The 23,509-nt window shown below is 42.7% G+C and overlaps 1 protein-coding gene across 2 annotated transcripts; it reads left to right on the top strand.

The window, feature by feature from the left end:
• Positions 1 to 219: 219 nt before the first annotated feature.
• LOC147450561 (uncharacterized) lies at positions 220 to 18,110 on the top strand. Of its 2 annotated transcripts, none has more exons than XM_086519744.1 (11): positions 220 to 480; positions 1,708 to 1,770; positions 2,006 to 2,090; positions 2,180 to 2,248; positions 2,463 to 2,511; positions 2,704 to 2,758; positions 4,056 to 4,171; positions 4,247 to 4,316; positions 4,450 to 4,532; positions 4,619 to 4,670; positions 17,771 to 18,110. In XM_086519744.1, exons 1-11 carry the CDS (start codon positions 304 to 306, stop codon positions 17,780 to 17,782), a joined length of 831 nt encoding a protein of 276 aa, XP_086375870.1. In that variant the 5' UTR covers positions 220 to 303; the 3' UTR covers positions 17,783 to 18,110. The 2 variants fall into 2 exon arrangements, with proteins under 2 accessions (XP_086375870.1, XP_086375871.1); XM_086519745.1 differs by having other exon boundaries at positions 222 to 480; positions 2,707 to 2,758.
• Positions 18,111 to 23,509: the final 5,399 nt, after the last annotated feature.

Below are 23,509 nucleotides of genomic sequence, written 5' to 3'. Positions count from 1 at the left end.
AGAGAGAGAGAGAGAGAGGAGGCAAACGAGGTCATCTAAAACTCATTCCTATACAAACACAATCTCTTATTGCAAAAACACAAAAACATACATACGAGTCTGCACGCCCAAAATTACCCTTTAAGCCCAGCAAAAATACCATATGCATGTCCTCCACCTACACCCTCCACGGCAAATCTTGATAGGCCAAAGCCCCTATGGCAAAATTCCTCCCCATCGACTCTACCTTAAGACCTTAAAAACCTACAACCTTGGTTGGAATCATGAAGCATAAGTCTTCTCAGCATTAATCATCACAAGAAGATGGCCGAAGAGGGCGCTGCTGATGCAACGACTGTGCCACGCAGCGATGAGGAGGTGAGAACCCTCTTCATTTCAGGGCTGCCAAATGACATTAAGGAGCGCGAAATCTACAACCTCTTTCGCTCTTACCCCGGCTACGAGTCGTGTCAGCTCAAGTACACAGGGCGAGGTTACCAGGTACTTGTCTCTGCGAGCCCTCCTACTTTAGCAAGATCAAAGGGTTGCTAGCAACCTGGGTACTGATGCTGGCTGTTGGCTGGTCTGTGTGTGCAACTGACTCCCAAGCTGCTCTCTGGCTAGGAGGTAAGCGTATGCTTGTTCTTTGTGCTTGCTTGTGTCATGTTTTGTGCGACACGGATCCTACATTCCTGGAGGAGAGGTATCGGCTCGAATTGAGTATTGCATGCATTCGTTCTAGTAGCTTTTGTCATGACTGATCATATGGAAGATGGATTTTTGGCCTCCTTAAATAGAGATGCTCCCGTCTTTGCTCTACACCTAGGAGGTAAGCTTGTGTCAGCTTGGTCTAAGCTTGTATAGCCTTGTGTCATGACTCATGTCATGTGGAAGATGGATTCTAAAACTCCCTAGAAAGAAGGAAAGTAACACACCCATGGGACAAATCAGAGAGCAAAGTCTGGTTTCTTCCACTTCTAGGTGCCAATGACACAATAATTAGTGAATCAAACAGCGTAAGTAACTGTGCAGAGAAATGTAAAGGGCATATATGTGCACCAAAAGACACATACTGACTTAATCTTTGTCCACTTTAACCTGTATGAATGGGATGGCCATAGTCACCTTCCCTTGCAGAACCTCAGAACATACATGTTTTCCCTATCTTATGATGTCTAGCTTTTGCGAATCTTTAACCAGATTCCCAGTGCGGGTCTCCCTTGTGTGGTCATTCCTTGTAGGTTTTTCGCTAAAATTTGCATAACTACTTCTTGCTCAAACTGTTCCTTTTAAGGGTCTGTGATAAAGGACTAGTACCTGGTTATCCATGCAGTAGACTGCTTTTCACCTGGGAGTTTTGAGTGTCTCAGTGGGTGTCCAAAATCTGTATGCATACCTGATCCCAGATTGTCCAAGGTGGAGGAGGGTTTTGTTCTAGTTTGGGTGAGTGTTAAGGTTTTTTGAGAGAAGAGGTCAAACAGATACAAACACATGCGTATTTAAAGCTGAAAGCTGAAGTTAATGCTAGATGTACTTCTTTTGAAGTAGGCTTGAGTAAAACAGATACCAGCAGTTTAGTTATTGTACTTTATCCAGTAGATTGGACTAGGCTTCTAATGCATGACCTCTTAGGAATTAGTCAGATTAAATTTTGGTTCGTATTTCATTCTGTATTACATTCATAGCTTTTCTTATATTGGCAGATCCTTATTGTTATGGCTTTGGCAGATAGTCGCTTTTGCTGTATTCAACGATCAGGAGTCGGCTTTGGCAGCAAAGGCTGGTTTGAATGTAAGTTCTACTGCAATGTCTTTGTTCCCAGATATTGTTGGCCTTGTGGAATTTAACCTAGGTTATGGTTGTGTCCCATTAATCAAAGACATTATTCCTTGGCTTTGTTTGTTTGTTTGTTTTTTTTTGTTTAGTGATTTGGTTTTAGGGAACGTGTTACCAATGCAATTGTTAGGTAGTTGACTTATTTCCATTTCCAAGTATGCCTCCTTTCAATTAATTATATGGTTCTCAGGGCCACAAGATTGACCCGGACCTGGGTGCAACTTTGCACATTGAGCTCGCAAAGTCAAATTCTCGAGGGAAAAGGCCTCATTCAGGTGCAAGGGACAATTAACCATTTTACCAGGCTTCAATTTGAAGATGAGTGCTTTTTAGTTGCTCAACATATTTGGTTGTGTTTATTCAGATGAGCACGAGGGTTCTGAAAAGAAGTTCAGAGGCTCTTCTGGAATCGATAGCATCTACTCTGATGCAGGTATAAAGCTTTGATTGTCTATATAATAAAATATAGATAGTGTGTAATGGTCTGGTCAAGTTTGGTATACTATCAATGTTTCAGCTTAATTTCAGTCTTTCGCCACACAACATTTCTTTTACATTGTATTGGCTTTTGTGCAACCATTTTGAACTTGTGCATGTTTGGACACAAGCTCCACTCACAGAAGTTAACCGCACTGTTCACATGTCAGGATTGGTGCACTCCGTTTACGACCTGCACGGGTATCCACCTTCACAAAGGTCGAATCACACACTTCTCATTTTCACATTGTATTCTTTGGTTTGCAAGCAGAGACTCTTATATTATACCAAGACTAAATATCTAGTAATTTATACAATTTCTAATGTGATTACTTATTGCAATTTTGCAGCAAAATTTTACTAATTTCAGTTCATTTTTCAAATTTGGGTGGAATAATGTGTTTTTTTCAGCAGTGCTATGATTGGAGGGTATGTACTCCCAGATGGTGTTTCAGGATTTATGATGGTATGAGTTGCTTTTTTTGTTTTGCTTGTATGGATTCTATCTTAAGAGCTCTAAGTTTGGTGGCATGTGTTAACTATGTCTGGCTGCTAAACTGTTAGTCACTATGTACACTTTGAGTAGCAAAAAACACATGGCAAATCAACAGATATTAGAATAGGTGAAAGCTTGTGAACAAACATATATGACAAGCTTCAAAATGCTGAAAGTAGTTGCAAATACAGGCTATTTGGCATCTGGAAAGTTGTACGAGTTCTAAGATGAATGCCTGAAGAACCGAAGATAGAGATGAGGGAGAAAATTGACAGCAGAGAGTATCCCCAGAAATCTACATACAAAACAAATACATTAGCCATCCAAAACAATCATGTTTAGATTTGAGTCTATCAGATTGCCTATGCTCAATCTTTTCAAATGATTTGGCAATAAGCCCTTCAAGGGCCCTCTATCCTGTTTTGGGAAAGGTATGAAACCTCAGTGTAAGACTCAATTTCATGCTGGAGGGTGCTTACCGTTGTGTTGGTTTTTTGTAGAAAGCTTCCCTGGGCTGTTTTGGATGAGGAGCAATGTGAGTTGCCAATTGCCACCACAGGGGGATGTGTGGGAGTAAAATGGGTCACCCAGTGTGAGAGAAAAGGGCTGGGGAAAGCAGGGAAGAGGGTCCCATATATTGGCTGCAAATTGTAAACAAGATCAGAAAGAATGGGGGCGATGTGATGGGAGAAGTATAGGGGAGTTGTGACAGCATGCAATGGGTCAGACTCAGCAAGGGTATGGCTGCATCTGAGGGGGGTCATGGCTGCCAAAAATTGCTGGAGTTTTCTCCACACCAGGCCCTGCCACTGACTATATGGGGTAGAATTAGCCTCGAGTTCCATAAAAACCCCGTATAGGTTGTAACTCCAGAGAAAGTGTGATTATAAGTTCTCCCTCTTTATCATATTATGTGAGATTCTTGAGGCTATACAAGTAAGAATCAGCACTTAAACGCCCCCATCGTGATAGTTACCTGTAGAGGATCATATTTTCATGGATAGATAGGCCATTGAAAAAATATGAACTCTGCAAAAGAAATTACAATGAGGTATAGCTCAAAGGATGGTCCTCTACTCAAATGTCAAAGCCGGAAGGAGAAATCAAAACATACATAGGTGTAATTGGATTAACATTAAAAGCGAAAGAGTAATTTTTTTTTGCATTTATAATCCATGTTCGTCTTCACCCTGTTTTGGATGATTTTTGAAGTATTTGAACACTGGGCCACTTTCTTGGATCTCACTGAGTATAAGGGTTCATACAGGGTGCTGGGATGCCAACGCCTCCTGCTCGTGGAAGTAATGCACCTTGTTCCACTCTTTTTGTTGCCAACCTTGGGTCTACTTGCACCGAGCTTGAAGTTACTCAGGCCTTTTCAAGGTATTTTTGTGAATTGCAAAATGGTAATTTGGTGTCTGGTTCCATTTAAGAGATCTCAATTTATGGCGGTTTCAGGTTTCCTGGATTCAGAAAGGTTAAGATGCAGAGCAGAGGGGGCTTGCCTGTTGCGTTTGTTGAGTATCAGGTAATAGAGCCTCATGTCTAAGCATATGTAGAGCTTTTGCCAGTGGTCTGAGGTGTTGTATCTTTTCTGATAGCCCTTTTTCGATTTTACTGAGGGGTTTTTTCTTAGTTGTGATCTTTCCTAATGGATGCAGGATACAGGCAGCTCAACTCAGGCCCTGAATCAGCTGCAAAATATTATGCTTCCATCCTCCGTGCAGGGTGGCATAAGGTTGGAGTATCCTCTTTTATGGTTTGCGCTTGTTTTATCTTGCTATAAGTGAGGTTGGCCAAGACGGCTGTGTAGTCCTTGACTTGAAGCAGGTTTGCCAAAGCAAGGATGGGCCAACCTGGAAGGGAGAGATTGCAGCAGCAGGTACTTAGTGTGTGCATGGAGTGTGACAGTGACTGAAATGTGTGCAAAACTTAGTCTGCTACCATTTCAGAGATCATAATCTAAAAAACACCCTTATAGGGGTAGAATAATGCTGTCTGCATTGCCTCACTCGCCCCTCGTTTTTGGTAGTTTAAATCAACTCGCCCCGTCTTTCTTTGTCTCTCTCAAGACTTGTTAGATAGATCCTTAAGGTTTCTTGATTCCATTGTATGTCTTTATCCGTGTGGTCACACGATTGAGTTTCCACCCAGCCACTCGGGTGCGAGTCTTATTTCTGGCAACAACCGACATCTATTCATGTGATGACGAATTTGGGAGTGGAACATGTGCAAGGTGGAACCATACGTAAAATAAGTTGCTACAGAAGTTATGTAGTCCTGTATAGATTGAGGTTTAAGGTGCCTAAAGATACGCACCAAGTATGTAATGAGGGCTCTTCTCTCTTGGATTTCCCCCGTAGGAGATGTAGAGTAGTGCCGCTAGTGTTGTACCTCGTTGAAGCAATACCGAAAGTGGCGCCAAGTTTGGGGCCAGTGCCCTTTGGGGGTGGAACTCCACCACTCAGTGTCTTGTGTGAAGTCTCTCTCTCTCTCTCTCTCTCTCTCTCTCTCAGTTCAGTTCTTTTGAAGCACCTAAAGTATGTTCTTTTCCGTTGACACGTGGTGCCGTGCCGTTATAGTGGTATCAAAGCTCCAGTCCTGTCCTTCAAGAGCAGATAGAGCAAGATGGCATTTGAGATTTTACAGAAGAAATCTGGATCTACATGAACCTATAAATGGAAGCTATGGAGTTGGATGAAGAAGAAACGTCAAGCGGAGGAGGAGATGAAGAAGGAGGAGCTCGTTTTTGCCCTAAAAATCACAAAAAACATGCTTTTTGATGCTTTTTTGCGTTGCAGTTGCAGTGGCCTCTAAAGATCTGTGCAATGGTTGAGAATTTGGATATGCTACAAAAGTCAAAGTCGATAATCTCAATGAGCCCTACGCATTGACACGAGCGCATTTTGATTTTGACAATTTTTGGAAAATTAAGATTTTTAGTAGCAAATTAGGGTTTCTGTAGCATAGGTCAAAATTATGTTTTGGGTGCTTTTCGTAGACAACAGGTCATACTCGAAGCATTGAGCTTGTCATCCACTTTTCTTCAACGAGGAGAACCATTTGTTTGAAATTTTGCATGAGAAATTGTTTGAGAATACTGTTTGGAATTTGTTTGAAATGGATTTTATATGTTTTGAACTTGTTTTGGTGCCGATTGAGATTGCTTGATTCCTAGTTTCAATGTTTTTGGAAAACCTTTGGATACTCGTGGCTCGTGCTTTCTTGGGAGGAGTATTCAAGAGGAAATTGTGATTGCAAAATGGCTTGAGCTTTTGGGGAGGAGTACTGAAGAGAAGATTTGATGCTTGATAATGTTTGAATTTCTCATGGCTCGGACCTTGTTGGTTATTTGCAGGAGGAGTATTCAATGATTGAAAAGTGGTGCTTTACTCATGACTTGGACCTTTTTGGTTATTTGCGGGAGGAGTATTGAAAAGAAAGTTGAATACAATGTGAGATGTATTTACTCTCAGAACCTTCAAGTTTCGTAGGTTGAGGTCTGGGAAGCGTTTGGTTGTAAAAGGCCTCTATATCTCATGGTCTGGACCTTTTTAGTTTATTTGCGGGAGGAGTGATGAAAGAGTCGTTGAAAGCTCATGGCCCGGACCTGGATGGTCATTTGCAGGGGGAGTGTTCATCGGCAATTGCATGTTTTTGTGTCTTGTAACATGCATATGTAAGCATTTGTGTTTCATCGTGATGTAATTGGGTGAGATTGTATGGGTATGCAACTTAAGTGCATCAAGATACCCAATACAGATCAACGTCGTCTAGGTGTGATGGTAATTTTGCTACGCAAGAATATCAAGAGCTCCGATATGGAATGAGAAAATTGAATGACCCTGATATTTTTTTAAATCTAACTTAGTTGTTTTGCAGATATAATCGCGGACGGTTACTCTTCTTTGAAGGACGAGGGACGGAAGGTGCAGTGGATGTGAATGTTGAACTTTGCTCAAGATGAGTGCTCCGAATTGTGCTCAAGGATTTATTTTACTTATGGAAGGGAGAGCCTTCCGTTCTTTTAGTGAGAGAGTGCAAATGATCACAAACAAAGTGGGTAAACACTGTGCATGAAAGTACTGAGACTAAGAGATAGAGAGGGAAGAATACGACACCGGACAAGTTGTTAAACCCTCCTCCGAATGCCCCTCTCTCGATGGCGAGAGAAGTCTATGGTATTGATTGCTCAATTTGATACAAGACGCTGCGATGCAATGAGGTCCTAAGTCGGAGACGAGGGTGACAACTGACTGAAAACGTTGGTTTCAAGTGCTTAAAACGTTGGTGTGCATGGCTGAAAACACTGGTTCCATCTGCTGAATAAACGTTAGTTTTGTCTGCTGGAAACGTTGGACAACAGGGAGCAGGCTGAAAAACGCAATTATAGTAGGTTGAAAAACGCAATTTCAGCAACTGCAAAAACGTTGGCTGAATATTTCTGCTTGCTAGTGCTTGTAGAAGGATCCAAAAACGCTAGGCTGTCTTGCTAAGAAGGTACTCTGTTGGACACCAGGTCCCTGCTGCCTCTTCTGCCAGAAATTGCTAGCGCTAGGTTTTCTTATATACATGCTTGTCAAATTTGCCCTACCCAGTTTCCCAACAAAGTCACTTATTAATAATAAGTGAAAGATTGCTAAAATAGGGAAAATAGGTCTATGCACTGTAAAAATGCTCCTGATGGGTTCTGACGATAATCTGATGATTATGCTGTGTGCAACCGGAGGATATGTATCTACTCTAAGTGTTTGGACATGCAGGGTCTGCGAACAGACTCACAGAAGTGCCATAACACTTCCTAAGCTAATTGAACCGAACCCTTGTCATGAAGTAGCTTGTCCACGTACACATAGGGTTAGATGTGCACGTACGTGACATTCCCTCCTTTTCAAAGTGAGGTACTGGTACGGAAGTGTATGGTGTCGAGGGAGATCGCCAACAATGTCTGGAATCTTGTGAAGGATTCTTCGTCGGTCCACTTTGATGCGTGGGTCATGCGATACTTGAACTTCATAAAGGTCTGCAACGCTTGCTTCTTTGGGCCGCTCTGAAAGCGATAGTCATCTGTGGCTCCTTCAATGCTTCAACTTCGTCCATAGTCATGCGTCTACCTTCTTCAAGAATCTCCGAGGATGAAAATTCATGAATTGACTTCCAACACAAAAACATGAACATACCCATTCCATGTAAAGTGGCTGGAAAAATTCTAGTCTTCTTTAAAGACCGTGCATGCAATGTAGATGAACATAGAGATGGAATGCCAAACCGTTCATCAAACACACGCAAACAATGGATTCGAAACTTGTCTTTTTGATCCAAATCTATCAACTGTGGCAAATCATAATGAAAATGCCTATGCTTGATGCTCAATCCTTCTTGTGCTCTTTCGGATACTGTGTCATGCCAAGGAAGAGACATGGAATGTGAATTCCTTGAATGCAAACATTTCATCCTTTCATGAGTAATCCGCATACATCCGTACTCATTCATGAGTGAATCGTTTACATCGTACAATATGGCATGTCTATGAAAAGGGATCACACAAGGACGGTGACCAAAATACAAGAAACCATCACGAATGAAACACTCGAACAATGCGCGCTGACTAATCATGCGCACATTTAATACTTCTTGTGGGGGTTCTTTGGACCTCGACTCGAGAGCCAAGATCGGTTCTTCGTGATTGATTGAATCTGCAACGAGGTTAGCTTCACTAGACAAAGTATCAACTAAACCATCATTCTTGTGAACAATCATATCTTTATCCGACAAATCATCATGCTCGTGAAAAATCACATCTTGATCATGCAAATCATTATGCTCGTGAATAATCACATCTTGATCATGCAAATCATCATGCTCATTATTATCATGCAATTCATCATGCTTATCATTATCATGCAACTCCTGTGTGTCGTGCTTTGGAGAAGAAAAGACTGAGAGAGTCTCCTTCTCCCGATTCTTTTCAATCTACGCCTGCACATTAGAAAATAGTAGGACCAACTCTTGCATGTGTTGGTCTCTCGGCGCTTGTCTATCTTTGGCCACCAAGTGCGCTTGCTCGGGCTCACGCTCTAAGGCTACCCTTCTGTCTTCGGCTGCAAAGCGCGCTTGCTCATGCTCATGCTCCAAGGCTAACCGTCTTTCTTCGCGCTCGCGATCCAATTCGGCTATTCTTTCTTTGTGCTCGCGTCCAATTCTGCTTTTCTTTCTTCGCGCAACGCTTCTTGTTGTCTCATCATGTCCATCATCATCTTGACCAAAGCTTCCATAGGATTTGGTGCAATCCTTGGCGTAGATGGGGAATGGGGAGGGTCAGAAAAACCTCCTGGTGGGGAAAATTCTTCCTTCACCACCCTCATGCTCATCACCTCCATGCGAAGTATCCATTCTCCTATTATTGATCCTCACGATGCACCACATATGGTTGAAAATGTAGATGATCCAGTGGTCTTCGAGTCAGAAGATGTTGGACAGCAAATTGAGGCTCCTGAAGGGCATTTGCAGCCACGAAACAATGCTGAAAATGGTGTTGAAAATGATGTACAATAGCCCATTGTTGATGATTTTCTCATGCCACTTGATGCAGACCCATTACCGGATAATGTGGATCATTGGGTGAGGCGGTCTACTCGTCCAAGACGGACTGTGAGTAGATATGATCCCTCTTTGCATTACATTATGTTGACAGATGAGGGAGTGTAACAAATTGCTGATGTGTCAAAGCTCAAAGAATGGAGCCAACTTACAGATGACGTGGTTGCCCGAGAGCAAAAACCCTAACCCTAATTTTTGCCAAAAATTCTAACTACTGAAACCCTAATTCTAGAAACCCTAACCCTAAAACTTGCAAACCCTAATTTTGGAAACCCTAACCCTAAAACTTGCAATCCCTAATTCTAGAAACCTTAAGAAGAACAAGTAACAGAAGAAGTCGTCCTACCAACTTATGGGGACCTCGTCCGATGGGGCCCCAAGTGACATAAAGGCATTAAAAATAAAGCAGAACACGCTCAAAAGACTTTGCATATCAAAATATGATGATGTGGCACCTGTACGGACGTTTCGGAATTCGCGACGGATTTTTAGGGAAATCCTGAAATTTTAGGAAAGTGAATTTTTGGGGTCAGCTTTTCATATTTGATGCTTTTAGGCTTTGGGCCTTTAAATATGAGCCTTGGGAGACTCTCTCTGGCACTTTTTAGCGTGCAGATTGCAGAGCAGGTGCTCCCCGGCTGTTGTACTTTGCGAATCAACAGTAATATAAAGAAATACCGAAAGGGGTGCCAAGGTTTGGGGCCAATACTCTCTGGGGTGGAATTCTGCCACTCCGTGTCTCTCTCTTTCTCTCTCTCTCTCAGTTCAGTTGTTATTGAAGTGCTAAAAGTCTGTTCAGTCTGTTCTTTTCTATTGGCAGTGGTGCTCGCTTTGTGACAGTGGTATCAGAGCATCAGGCGTGTGCTTTTTTGAAAGCATACCGGTCCTACAAAAGAGAAGACAGAGCTATTGATGGAATTTTATTGCAAGTATCTTCGCTGTCCAACCCGGACTTATTAGCCACTCCCACCCTTACTTCATCGCGCATCGGGCGCGCTCCTGTCTTCACTGCTCATGTCTTACAAGGCATAAGCCAATTAAGATCACTTGCAAGAGAAAGATCCAAGATTTATTTCAAGTCACTGTTTTTTTTTCTCAGAAGCAGTGCCATGCAGATGTTGATGTCTACAACTACCAAGCAACATACTCCAAATACTTGGCAAGCTTTCAAGAAATTTTTTGCCCGAAGTTATATGGTTTCTGACATCTTCCTTCGGAGTGCAACTTCTGGCAGAGTGGGGTATTCTGAAATGCTTGCCATGGAAACCCTAGCAAATTATATCTTGAAATTTCTCGACATCTCTCAGTAGATGTCTCTTCTCAAGTTGATAACCTTGGAGGTTCGGTGTGATTGCTATCTCTTGGGACTACCATCGCCGCCAAAGAAACACTGTCTGTCCAATAGCTTATGGACCATGCTGTTCTCGGCTATGACCTTATGGAATGAACCTAACCCTAATTTTGGTGCAGGTTTAAGGATGGAAAGTAAGTCGACTTTTCGAGCTCGAATGATGTCGAGATTGTTTTTTTAAGTTTGAAATCTGTTTGAGAACTTGTTTGGTGATCTTGTTTGGAATTTGTTTGAAATGGATGCTATCTGTTTTGGACCTGTTTTGGTGCCGATTTGAATTGTTTGACTCTGGTTTGATACTGGTTTCAATGATTGGTAATTTTACTCCCGGGTGGAGAAGTGAGAAATATTGTTTTGGTATTGTTTGAACCTCGGAATGACGCAGGCCGATGCCTGGGGAGCGTTTCGTTGTATGTTTGAAAATCTCCGAACGACGCAGGTCGATGCCTGGGGAGCGTTTGGTGGTTGTATGCTTGTAAAATAATTGTTGTTGTGACTCCTGGCCCGAACCTGGATGCTTATGCGAGAGGAGTATTAAGAAGTCTGAGCAGTGGTTACTCTCAGCACCTCCAAACGACCCAGGCTGCGGTTTGGGGGGCGTTTGGTTGTAAAAGGCCTCTATCTCTCGGCCCGGACCTTTTTAGGTTATGTGGGAGGAGTGATGAGGGAGTCGTTGAATATCTCTCGGCCCGGACCTTGTTAGGTTATGCGGGAGGAGTGTTCATTGGCGGCTTTATGTTTTTATGTCTTGTAACATGCATATGGGAGCATTTGTGTTGCATTGTGATGTGCCAATTACTGAATATTCCTAATTGGATGAGATCGCCTGGGTATGTAATTTTAGTGCATCAAGACACCCGTGGAAGATCAGTACTGTCTGGGTGTGATGGCTAATTTTACTACGTCGGAATATCAAGAGTTCCGATCTGGAAGAAAGGAGAAGCTAACTCCTTGATCAAAAGAGCAGAAAGGAGAAGCTAACTCCTTAATAAAAAGAGCAAACTGATTGTCTTTCGGAATGTAACTCGGAAATTTTTGAGCTAACTTGAGTTGTTTTGCAGATATGGTGTAATCGCGGACGAATACTCTCTTTCAAAAAGGAGAGATGTAACAAACTGCTGACCTTTCAAAGCCTAAAGAATGGAGCCAACTTACAGATGACGTGGTTGCCCGAGAGCAAAAACCCTAACCCTAATTTTTGCCAAAAATCTTAACTATTGAAACCCTAATTTTGGGAACCCTAGCCCTAAAACTTACAAACCCTAATTTTGGAAACCCTAACCCTAAAACTTGCAAATCCTAATTCTAGAAACCGTAAGAAGAACAAGTAACATAAGAAGAAGTCCTACCAACTTATGGGGACCTCGTCCGATGGGGCCTCAAGTGACATAAAGGCATTAAAAATAAAGCAGAACACGTTCAAAAGACTTTTGCATAGCAAAATATGATGATGTGGCACATGTACGTATGTTTCGGAATTCGTGGCAGATTTTTAGGGAAATCTCGAAATTTTAGGAAAGTGATTTTTTGGGGTCAGCTTTTCATATTTGATGCTTTTAGGCTTTGGGCCTTTAAATATGAGCCTTGGGAGACCCTCTCTGGCACTTTTTAGCGCGCAGATTGCAGAGCAGGTGCTCCTCGGCTGTTGTACTTTGCGAATCAGCAGTAATATAAAGAAATACCGAAAGGGGTGCCAAGGTTTGGGGCCAATACTCTCTGGGGTGGAATTCCGCCACTCCGTGTCGCGTGTCGTCTCTCTCTCTCTCTCTCAGTTCAGTTGTTATTGAAGTGCTAAAAGTCTGTTCAGTCTGTTCTTTTCTATTGGCCCGTGGTGCCCGTTTTGTGACAGGGAGAGCCTCTTACGTATAAAGAGGCAAAGACATGTGAGCACAGCGACAAGTGGGAGCTTGCTATGCAGGAAGAGATTAAAGCTGTGCATGCTAATCATACTTGGGATTCGGTGGAATTGCCCAAAGGAAAGAAGGCTATTCCTAACAAATGGGTGTATAAAATCAAAACAGTTGATGCAAAACCCAAGTATGAGGCAAGGCTAGTTGCAAAGGGATATGTTCAAACCAAGGGCATAGACTTTCAGGAAGTGTTCTCTCCCGTTGTGAAGATGACCACTTTGTGTATTGTTTGCCATAGTGGCTGCCCTTGATTTGGAAATGGACCAAATGGATGTACATATCGCTTTCTTGCATGGTGATGTGGAGGAAGAGCTTTACATGAAGCAACCCGAGGGTTTTGTTATTCCTGGCAAGGAACATTTGGTATGTATGCTCGATAGAAGCTTGTATGGGCTGAAACAATCATGTAGACAATGATACAAGAAGTTTGACCGCTTCATGCTCAAACGTGGTTACAAAAGAAGCCATGCAGACCATTGTTTGTATACCAAATGTGATGACGATGGCAGCCCTATCATTCTTGTGCTCTATGTGGATGATATGCTGATAGCTGCAAAGAAAAGAAGCAGTGTTGATGCTCTTAAAGAGCAGCTGAAATTTGCATTTTCAATGAAAGACCTTGGGGCAGCTGAACATATACTTGGAGTGCGTGTTACAAGGCAAAGGAACCAGCGCATATTGTATTTGTCGCAAGAAAAGTACATTGAAAAGGTGTTGGACAGATTTAACATGGCTGAAGCAAAGCCTCTTGGCGTGCCATTACAACCATATGTCAAAATCTCCAAGGATGATTGTCCCAAGTCAAAGGAAGAAGCAAATGACATGCAAAGTGTGCCTTACGCTTCAGCTTGTGGTTCACTTATGTATGCTATGGTTGCTACTAGGCCTGACATAGCCCATGGAGTGGGAGTTGTGAGCCGGTTTATGGCTAATCCAGGCAGGTTGCATTGGGATGCAGTAAAGTCCATTATGATAGGTACTTGAAAGTGACTAAAAACAAATGCCTCTGCTATGGTAAAGGACCATTGGAGTTGAAGGGATTTTGTGACTCTGACATGGCTGGTGATGTGGATACACGGAAATCCACAAGTGGCTACGTGTTTACACTTGCAGGAGGTGCTGTTTCATGGTGTTCTAGATTGCAAAAGATCGTTGCATTGTCTACTACAGTGGCTGAATATATTTCAGCCACTGAGGCTTCCAAAGAAGCCATTTGGTTAGCACGTCTATGCAGCGAGTTTGGTTTGCTTGACAAAACACCTATGCTTGGTTGTATAGCCAGAGTGCCATATGTCTGGCAAAGAATGCCATGTTTCATGCACGCACAAAGTATATTGATGTGCGGTATCACTTCATTCGAGAAATGCTTGAGGATGGCCTTATTACATTGGTTAAGGTCCATACATCACAAAATCCAGTAGATGCTCTCACTAAGTGCTTACCCAAAGCACAACATCAGTTATGCATACAGATGGTGGGAGTCACGTAGCTTAAAGGCGTCATTTATGCCTTTAAGTGTGAGGTTGTTGGGTTAAAGGCCCAAATGACTCCTTTTATGTACATTTTTAAAGGTTACTAACCTTTGGCCAAGTTCACATTGAACTTGGCCACTAACTTAAAATGGTCCTATACTTAAATAAAGGGAATGTGAGCCAATTTGCTCACTCACTTATTCCCCTCAATATCGTGTAGCACTTCTCTCTCTCTTTGCAACTTCGTTCCCTAGCGCCCCCTTCTCTGCAGGCCATCGCCATCTCTCCAAGCCTCAAGCTCTGAACTTCTCCTCGTGCTCTATCACTTGCACACACTGCTGCGCGCTCATCATCACTTGAGCAAAGTTCAAACATTCATTCCGTTGCACCTAACATTGGTATCAGAGCCTTGACAGTGTTTTGTATCACTCAAGGAAAGAACCACAAGAATCACAAGATTTTTTTTTGCTTGTTGAGGTTGCACGAACCCAAGTTCACTTGGGCGTGTCGATTCCTAGTCGTGGTTTTGAAGAGTGACAGTAATCCCAGGAAAGAAGGGCTTGTCCAGCCGCCCCTTGTGCCTCTTTTCACTCATTGAGAGCGGACCGTGCACTTTGCGGATGGCCAATCGACGTGAGGTGGGAAAAAGCAACCTTGGTGTGTGGGCAAGGCCGCCAAGGGGTGCGACCGTAGAAAAGAGCAGAACTCAGGTGAAGAGAAGATCCTTCTCAAACACAGATTGCAAGCGAGAGAAGAACCGCAAGAACCTCAAGACCTGCAAGAACGTCAAGAAGCCCAAGAACCAAGACCCCCAAGAACCCAAGTTCCTCGTGAACTTAAGAACCCAAGACCACAAGAACCTACGACTTTAGAATGGTCATCACTCGAAGCGGAATGGATACTTCGCTTAGAGATGATGAGCATGAGAGAGGCGAAGAAGAATTTTCCCCACCAGGAGGTTTTTTCGACCCTCCCACTTCCCCATCTATGTCAAGGATTGCACTAACTCCTATGGAGGCTTTCGACAAGATGGTGATGGACATGAAGTTAGATCGTGAAGTACGAAAAGCAGAAAGAGAAGCAGAAAGAAAGGCCTACGAAGAAGAGATGGTAGCCATAGATCGTGACTACGAAGAAAGCGTGGCAGCCATAGAGCGTAAGTACGACTTGGAAGCCAAAGAAAGTCAAGCCAAATTGGATCGCGAGAACAAAGAAAGAGAAGCACAATTTGATCGCGAGAACAATGAAAGACAAGCAGAATATGACGGCGAGAACAAAGCAAGACAAGAGAAGAGCGACCAACACATGAAAGAGTTCTTGCGACTCTGTTCTCAAGTGCAGGCGCACTTTGCATGGAATCAGGAAAAGGAGATTCTCTTAGTCTCTACTTCTCCCAAGCATGACACACGAGCATGATTATGAGAAGCATGATGATTTGAATGATAATGATAAGCATGATGATTTGAATGCTAATGAAGAGCATGATGATTTGGTTGACAATGACAAGCATGATGATTTGCATGATCAAGTGTGATTTCTCACAAGCATGATGATTTGCATGATCAAGATGTGATTTCTCACAAGCATGATGAGTTGCGTGAAGAAGATGTGATTGTTCACAAGAAGGATGATGTGTTAGTTGATACTTTCTCTAGTGAAGCTAACCTCATTGCAGAGACGATCAATCACGAAGACCCGATCTTGGCTCTCGAGTCGAGGTCCAAAGAACCCCCAAAGGACGATTCAATCATTCAGGAAGAACCGATCTTGGCTCTCGAGCCTAGGTCCAAAGAACCCTCACAGGAAGTATTATCTGTTCGCATGATTCATGCGCACGCATTGTTCGAGTGTTTCATTCATGATCGTTTCTTGTATTTTCGTCAGCATCTTTATGTGATCCCTTTTCCTAGGCATGACATATTGTACGTTGAGCACGTTTCACTCATGAATGAGCACAAATGTATGCGGATTTTTCATGAAAAGTATGCATTCAAGGCAGTCCCATTTCATCTCTTCCTTGGCATGACACAGTTGTAGAAAGAGCACATGATAGTATGAGCACCCAACATGGGCATTTCCGTTGTGAATTGCCAGAGCTGATTGCTTTAGATCAAAAGAGAAAGATTCGATCTCATGGTTTGCATGTGTGTGGTGAACGGTTTGGCACTCCATCTCTTTGTTCATCTATATTGCATGCACAGTCTTTTGGGAAGATAAGGTTTTTCCACTCACTTAACATGGAATAGGTATGTTTATGTTTTTGTGTTGGAAATGGTTTCAGGAATTTTCAGCCATGGAGATTCTTGAAGAAGAAAAAAGCATGACTATGAACGAAGTTGAAGCATTGAAGGAGCCACAGAGGACTTTGTGTCGCTTTCGGTGCGGCCCAAAGAAGGCGGCATTGTAGACTTTTAAGAAGTTCAAGTATCGCACGACCCACACATCAGAGTGGGCCGGCGAGGAGCCCCTCCTAGGATTCCGGATGCTATTGGCGATCTCCCTCGACTCCATACAGTTCTGTACCAGTACCTCACTTTGAGAAGGAGGGGATGTCACGTGACACATCCAATCGTATGTGTCCATGGACAAGCTACTTCATAACAAGGGTTCCGTCAGTCCAGTCAGTCTAGATTAGAAGTGTTTTGGCACTTTTGTGAGTCTGTTCGCAGACCGTGCATGTCGCCATAGAGAGTGGGACCTTCGGAGGAGGGTTTTACGTCTCCGGTGTTGTATTCTTCTCTCTCTATCTCTCAGTCTCATGCACATTCACACACAGTGTCTATTCACTTTGTTTGTGTCCATTGCACTCTCTCACTAAAGGAACGGAAGGCTCTCCCTTCGGTAAGTAAAAGGAACCCTTGAGCACAGTTCGGAGCACTCATCTTGAGCAAAGTTCTAACATTCATTCCGCTGCACCTTACACGAGCCGTTTCACTAACAACAATTTACCGTAGTTTTAGTTTCAAAGTCGCTAAACTCATGTTTCGGCCTCACGTTTCACTGTGATCTAATTTTGGATTGAAACTTTTCGTAGTGAAACGTTTCGGCCTTGAAACGTTTCACGGTTACGCCGCAATAGACTCACTTCAAGTGCCCTTGATGAAGAGGTGGTCACTGGAACCGTAGGAGCCAAACACAGGGCAAGCTAGTGCGTTCATGTCTTATGTGGACGAGCCTTGCTTTTGGCTGGGTGCGTGGACAAAAAGAGGGCACCCTCTTATAAATGTTCGAAGCATGGCCATGGTCATACCACACACAAGATAATGGCCATGGTCATACCACACACAAGATAATATTGCAAATTTCACCGTCTTGAAGAGGTGCATAAGAAAAGCGCTTCAAATGTTTGAGATAATGGTGCATCGTATGATAGTATGCCGTTGGTGCCTGATTATGACAATGGAGGATCATCATAACCATCAGTTACAAAACCTGAGCAGTCGTCCCCCCCCCCCCCCAAAAAAAAAAAAAAAAAACCCCAAAAAAGAGAAAAAGAACAGAAGAAAAAAAAGAGAGTAAAACTCTTTTAAGCATCCACCGGTGACCCTTTTGATGCACCCTACAAGGTTTCTTTTGGTTTCCTAAGCATATGGATTGTTTTCAGTTTCCAGGCGCTGATTCTTTTTTTTTTTGGGCGTTTTTTTTGCAGCCTTATGGGTGAACTCCACTTAGAGTTCAGCCTTGAAGATAGTCAGCCAGCGCTTTAGAGTTCGAGTATACATGGTATCAGGTGGGCTCCTGGTGAGCTCTGATCCTTAACATTTTCATAGATGAGACTTGTTGTATAGTTTGGGCATTGCCAAAATGCAGTTATGTTGATGTTGAATGCAATATTGAGAATGTTTGTGAGCTAGGGTTAGCGTCTCTATTGGCAGAGCAGACTGGTGGTTTCAAGGGATTGTTGAGGGTTTGTGAAAATCTCTTCTTACTTTTCCTGGATTTCATGGAAAAATGGTCTTTCAGATGAGTAAATGTCCGTCTTAAAAGTCGTCTCGTGTGTTCACAGCCAATATCAGATTGGGTACCTCTTTGAGTCCAGTAATGGATTTGAAAAGGGGTCTCTTATTTATATTGGCCTTAATGATGTTTTGTTCCAGATACCCATGGCAATTTTTTTCACAAAGTCTGTTATCAAAGCAATTCTATGCTTCTAATCAAACTGTATAACATGGCTTACAATATGGTTCCTGAGTCATTGTGTTTATATGCCTGACCGATCCAATTTTAACTTACGGAAAGCCATTGTGAGATTCCTGCTTGCTTCTGCAGTTTCTGAAGCGATGTTCATGCATTGGTTTTTAGAGGCCTAAAGTTGGTAAATGCCCATGATCTCTTTCTTTTATTATGGAGATGATGATAATATGTGCACGCGTGTCTGGTGCGCTGTGGATGTGCACGCTCTCCTCTTGAATAGTAGTGGATGTATTTTTGTGTGAGCTCTATTGATGCACTTGTTTTTGCCTACAATGTCCCACTATTCTTATGAAAGACCCCAGCCAAATTCTTAACAAGATGCTTCTGGTTTCATCTTCTAGCGTGATAATGACACTAAGTTCTTCCAACTAGAGGGAAGGACAGGTAGGTATCTCATATAAGATTGGGATTTCCAACAACGGTCCTCCCGTCTCCACGTTTCTTTATATACTAAGTATCATGTCCATCATAATTTGACCCCAATTGATGATGCATAGTGGTGACATTTGAGATTTGGAAAGCTTTTAGCTAGTTCACATGGGAGCGAGGTTGGCAACTAGTTGCCAACAAGCGACTTGCCATGTCGAGTTTCCAAGGAAGTATAGGGAGGGTGCAACACATGGAATTCCTTTTTGGGAGAGTTGAACGTTTGTCAGTAGCTCCCAATTGGCCCAAATAACTGATGGTCGTGTGTGCATTAGCTTCTATCCTTGCACAATGTCTCACTTCTTTAGATATTTCAACCATCATATAGTTAGGTTAGTGCTGTGGAAAAGTCATTTTCTTAGCCACACATAATTCCTGTTGACCATTTTTTTGAAAGAGAACTTTAAAAATTTGAGATTACTGTTTTTGCAATATTTTTTCAAAATCTTTGTAGGGTTTTTCCTCAAATTGGCATTTTTGAAATTTAAAGTGGCACAAGTGTAAGTTGAGACCTCTCAAAATTGGTCTTAGAGTATATGTTTCATCTCAAATGAAGCATGTTTTCTCACCTTAAAGGGCTGTAAGGATTGGCAAGATAAATAATATGCCCGCTTGACCATTCATGTTCCAAATGGTAAGAATATTCAGTCCAAATATTTATCAAACTAGTCTTTTTGATTGGTACCTTTGGTTTTTGTGATCAAAGGTGGCATTTAATTTGCCATAGAGCTTGCTAGGCCACATATAAATGGCTTTATTGTGCAAGCTTATTGAGTGATGCATACCCGTTGCGCAAGAGAGAATGCCAAGATTTCTTAAGAGCGTATATCATCCCTATCCCTTCTCTCTCAATGGTTATGTAAGTCTTTTTGTAGTATTTAGCTCTCTAATAGCATAGTAGATTGGAAAGTCCATTGTCCCTTCATCAGGATGAACCAATACACAACCAATGGAAAAGTTAGAAGCATCTTTGTACACATGAAAGATCTTGTTTCAGTTTGATATCTTTAATAATGGTGGACACCAATGATCCGTTACTTTTTGAAAAGACTACACACTCATCAATCCAATTGTAGTTGGTAACTTAGCCATTTAGAGGGGTAGCTACAATGGCATATATGTAGTCAACTTCACAAATTGTGGTTGGCTAGCCAAGTCAGTGATGGCTTTTAACTTTTCTTGATTTGTTTAAAATCACAGTTTTAGACACTGTCCCAAAAAAGTTAACCATAAATACACATTTCTCAGGATATAAACAAATCCTTTAAGTGATCCAAGTGAGCTCCTTGCCAAGATAAATGCGACCAAAGGGCGGGAGGTTGCCAGTGTAAATTTCCAAGAAAATTCTTAGGTATTTTGCAATTGCATAAGTTTTTGGAAAGTAGTTGGACCCAAATGGCATGATTCCTTATGCAAATATGTTCCATTCAATTGCAAAATCTATTTTGTGTTTCTCTACAGGGTGTTTACGCAACTGGTTATAATCTAAGAATCCATCCAAAAAGCTATAATCCTCTTTTCTTGTTGCCTTCTCCAAGACATGCTTTGTGATTGGAAGAGGATAAATATATTGTATGGTTGCTTTGTTCACACAAGGACCATGAAAGTCAAATCCATGTCACTTTTGCGAAAACAAAGCGTACACTTTAGAGTATTTGGTCTTGAGTTCAAGACTCGTTTGATAGATCTTTGATGTCTCTTAGGATCGTAGGAAGGACATTAAAATGTTCTTTTGTGTGGGGGTGATAAGAACAAAAAATTGCGATAGAACTAACCTTTTTGTCACTCAAGTGTGGTAGGTCGATTATCTCAATTCCCTCTAGACTATCAAGTTTTGAGTGTCAAGACTTATCGGATGGATCTTTGAGGTCTCGTGCTATTGTTCTTACGATATTGAAATTTCTCTTGTTTCTCTTCATCTAGGGAGACTCGAAAACAAGCACTAATGGTATCTCCAACCCGAGGCAATAGAGGTAGGGATTTTCGGTGCAAGTCAGCGAAGCTGACTGAGACTAGTAGATTTTTTGCCTCGACAATCGCATCGATGATAGAATCAAATCCATCTCACCAGAGTCCAAAAGTGTGTTGTGCGACACGCAAAATTAGAGGGATCATCTAAAGCACCTTTTGACTGATGTTAGGGCTATTAAAAATATCATAAACCAAGAATTTGTGTTGGAGATGGAGATAGTGATGGTGGAGAAGGAGCCCACGAGTAAGGAGCAGGGAGAGAGTCCATACAAATAAACATGCAAGGAAACTCTCTCAATTTCAAATATGACATAATACAACGACTATATGAAGCCTTAAAGGTCCATGCACTACCTGACCTTAACCATACAAGCTATCAACCACTCGAATTAGTGGTACATGCTTTAGGCGACCCAACCCATAGAGGTTTATTGCTAACAATCTGCATGTCTATAATCTTGCCCCCATCTACAAGAAGGCAAGCCTACACCAAGTCGCAACCTCTACGAATGTACATATTGATAACCTTACATAGGAGGTGTGAGGGACAAGATGTGTGTGTGTGTGTGTGTGTGTGTGAGAGAGAGAGAGAGAGAGAGAGAGGGGGGGAAGATGTGTGTGTGTGTGTGTGAGAGAGAGAGAGAGAGAGAGAGAGAGAGGGGGGGAAGATGTGTGTGTGTGTGTGTGAGAGAGAGAGAGACAGAGAGATAGATTTCATTATCGTCCTCGGAGGTCAAATATGACCTATGGGACCAATAAAACGTGTTAAATAAAGGCTCCTCTTATCTAAGAGGGTACAATGGCTGCAATAACCCATGTAGATGTGTGTGGGTGGGTGGGGGCGGGAGGGGGTGATACAACAAAATTGCAACAAATGTTGCTTAGGGGGATAGGGATGGTTAAGGGAGAGGAGGTGGATGTCGGGTGGGTTTTTGTGTGCGAAATTCCTCGATTATGGCTCTACCACCACAATAGACGGCATACTTACCTGTGGCCCGTGCGTCTCGTACCTTCTGCAACTCTTGCTTCTTTATCTTGAGTTGGGGGACGGGGGTTAGAGCCTTGCTAATCCATATGGTTGTGCCCTTGAGAAGGTGCGTTTGCTTCAAGAGTGCCGTGCGGTCCTCTTTGGTCTTGAAAACAAGGCTCCCTTGGTTGGTGTGGGGATCCCAACTGACGAAATCGATGGTGGGAATGTCAACCTTGACTAGTTGGATAGCATTGTTGAGCTTGGTGAAGGTAGTAGGAAAATTGTCAGTCTTCTCCCACCAAGAGTAGGGTAAGACACCAATGCGTAAAATCAAAGCAAGGCCTTCCCTACGACGACGTTCTTGTAGGCACTCCTCCACTTTGAAGGGGATGGTAACAACATTTGCTTGAATTTGGGTGGCTAATGAAGCCACATTCTGAGTGAACGTGTGCTCTGCTTCTTTGGCCTTTGCTAGGACGAGGTCAGTGTCCGCTACCTTCTGAGATTCGAGCAATTGGAGGCGCGCTTCGAGGGCAGCCAGACGCGTTTTGAGTTCCTCATTCTCGTTCTTCAGCTCCTTGACTTGGGGCTTGGAGGCAGTCGAGCGGGTCTATCTTGGGGGTCGCCACGAACAATCTGGTCTTTCTTGGTGTTGAGGGTGCACCACCAATGTGCTTGACATCGTAGAGAGAGAGTAGTTTGATTGCAAGCAAGAAAGAGTGAGGGAGGGGATAGCAAGCTATTAGGTGAATGCTAAGTTTCCTTGGCTTAATTATTGGATCTTTGAATATGATGTGTTACCCTACTTTGGCTTGATTAGATTATAAGATGACAACATTAGTATGGGTGTAAGAAATTAGAGACATGTAATTCAAAGAAATCAATTCATATGATGATTTCAACACAGCTTTTTTATTGAATATTGCATGGATCAAGAAGAATTTATTTCCATCTCCAAACTCAAGGAGGATAGTTGTATGTGGACATTTTTGAATAGAAAACACTGTATTGAATGACAAGAGAGATAACAAATCATTGCTTATGGCTCATTACGAAATGATCTTTACAAGCTTAAATTTTTTTTTGGTTGCAAAACTCACAAATTGTGAGTAGATTATATTAAACACAAAAAAATTACGATACTAGCCGTGCCCAAACTAGTCCATGGCAACGAGCCATCCTCACAACAGTCCATAACCGAGCTTTTTACATGGAAGCTCTAAATCCATACAACAATATCCCCCATCAGACCACATCAAAGACTCTATAGCCAATTAGCCAACACAGAACCCTGCTACAAACAAGGCATACCATACCTGGACCAAGAAGTAACAGGAGCATAAAAAAAGGGACGAACACCAACGGAGACACATACCATCGAGTACCATAAACCGTATCAACAGGATTGGAGTGCCATCGAGTACCATAAACCGTATCAACAGGATCGGAGTGCCACATGTCGATGCCACCAACAGGAAGGCCCTGCCACGAACCCACCTGTTGTAGACATGCAACAAAAACGGAGACAGCGCACCTGCAAATACGAACTTGAGATCCACCAGTAGACAACAGGCCCGAAGGCCACCCACCATACCACCTCAGAGCACATCACATCCCATCCAGGATACGGAGGTGCCACCGAACAACCTCCCCTGCCACTGAGAGGCAGCTCGCCCTTGATCCGTCCAACACAAGAAAATCATTAAGCCCAGGTGCAGGATTTCCCCCAGAAGAGGGAGGGGTCGCCGCCAGCCCTTGAGCAATACATTGGCGAGGCGATGAAGTCGGCCGTGAGAGGGGGCACAACGTGGCCAGGTTACCCTCCCG

Source organism: Adiantum capillus-veneris, chromosome 9 (assembly GCF_014529385.1).
Source record: "Adiantum capillus-veneris isolate H3 chromosome 9, ASM1452938v2, whole genome shotgun sequence".
In the NCBI taxonomy this organism is placed as follows: Eukaryota; Viridiplantae; Streptophyta; class Polypodiopsida; order Polypodiales; family Pteridaceae; genus Adiantum; species Adiantum capillus-veneris.
Note: the sequence above shows the minus strand (reverse complement) of the source record. Positions and strands in the feature narration are given on the sequence as shown.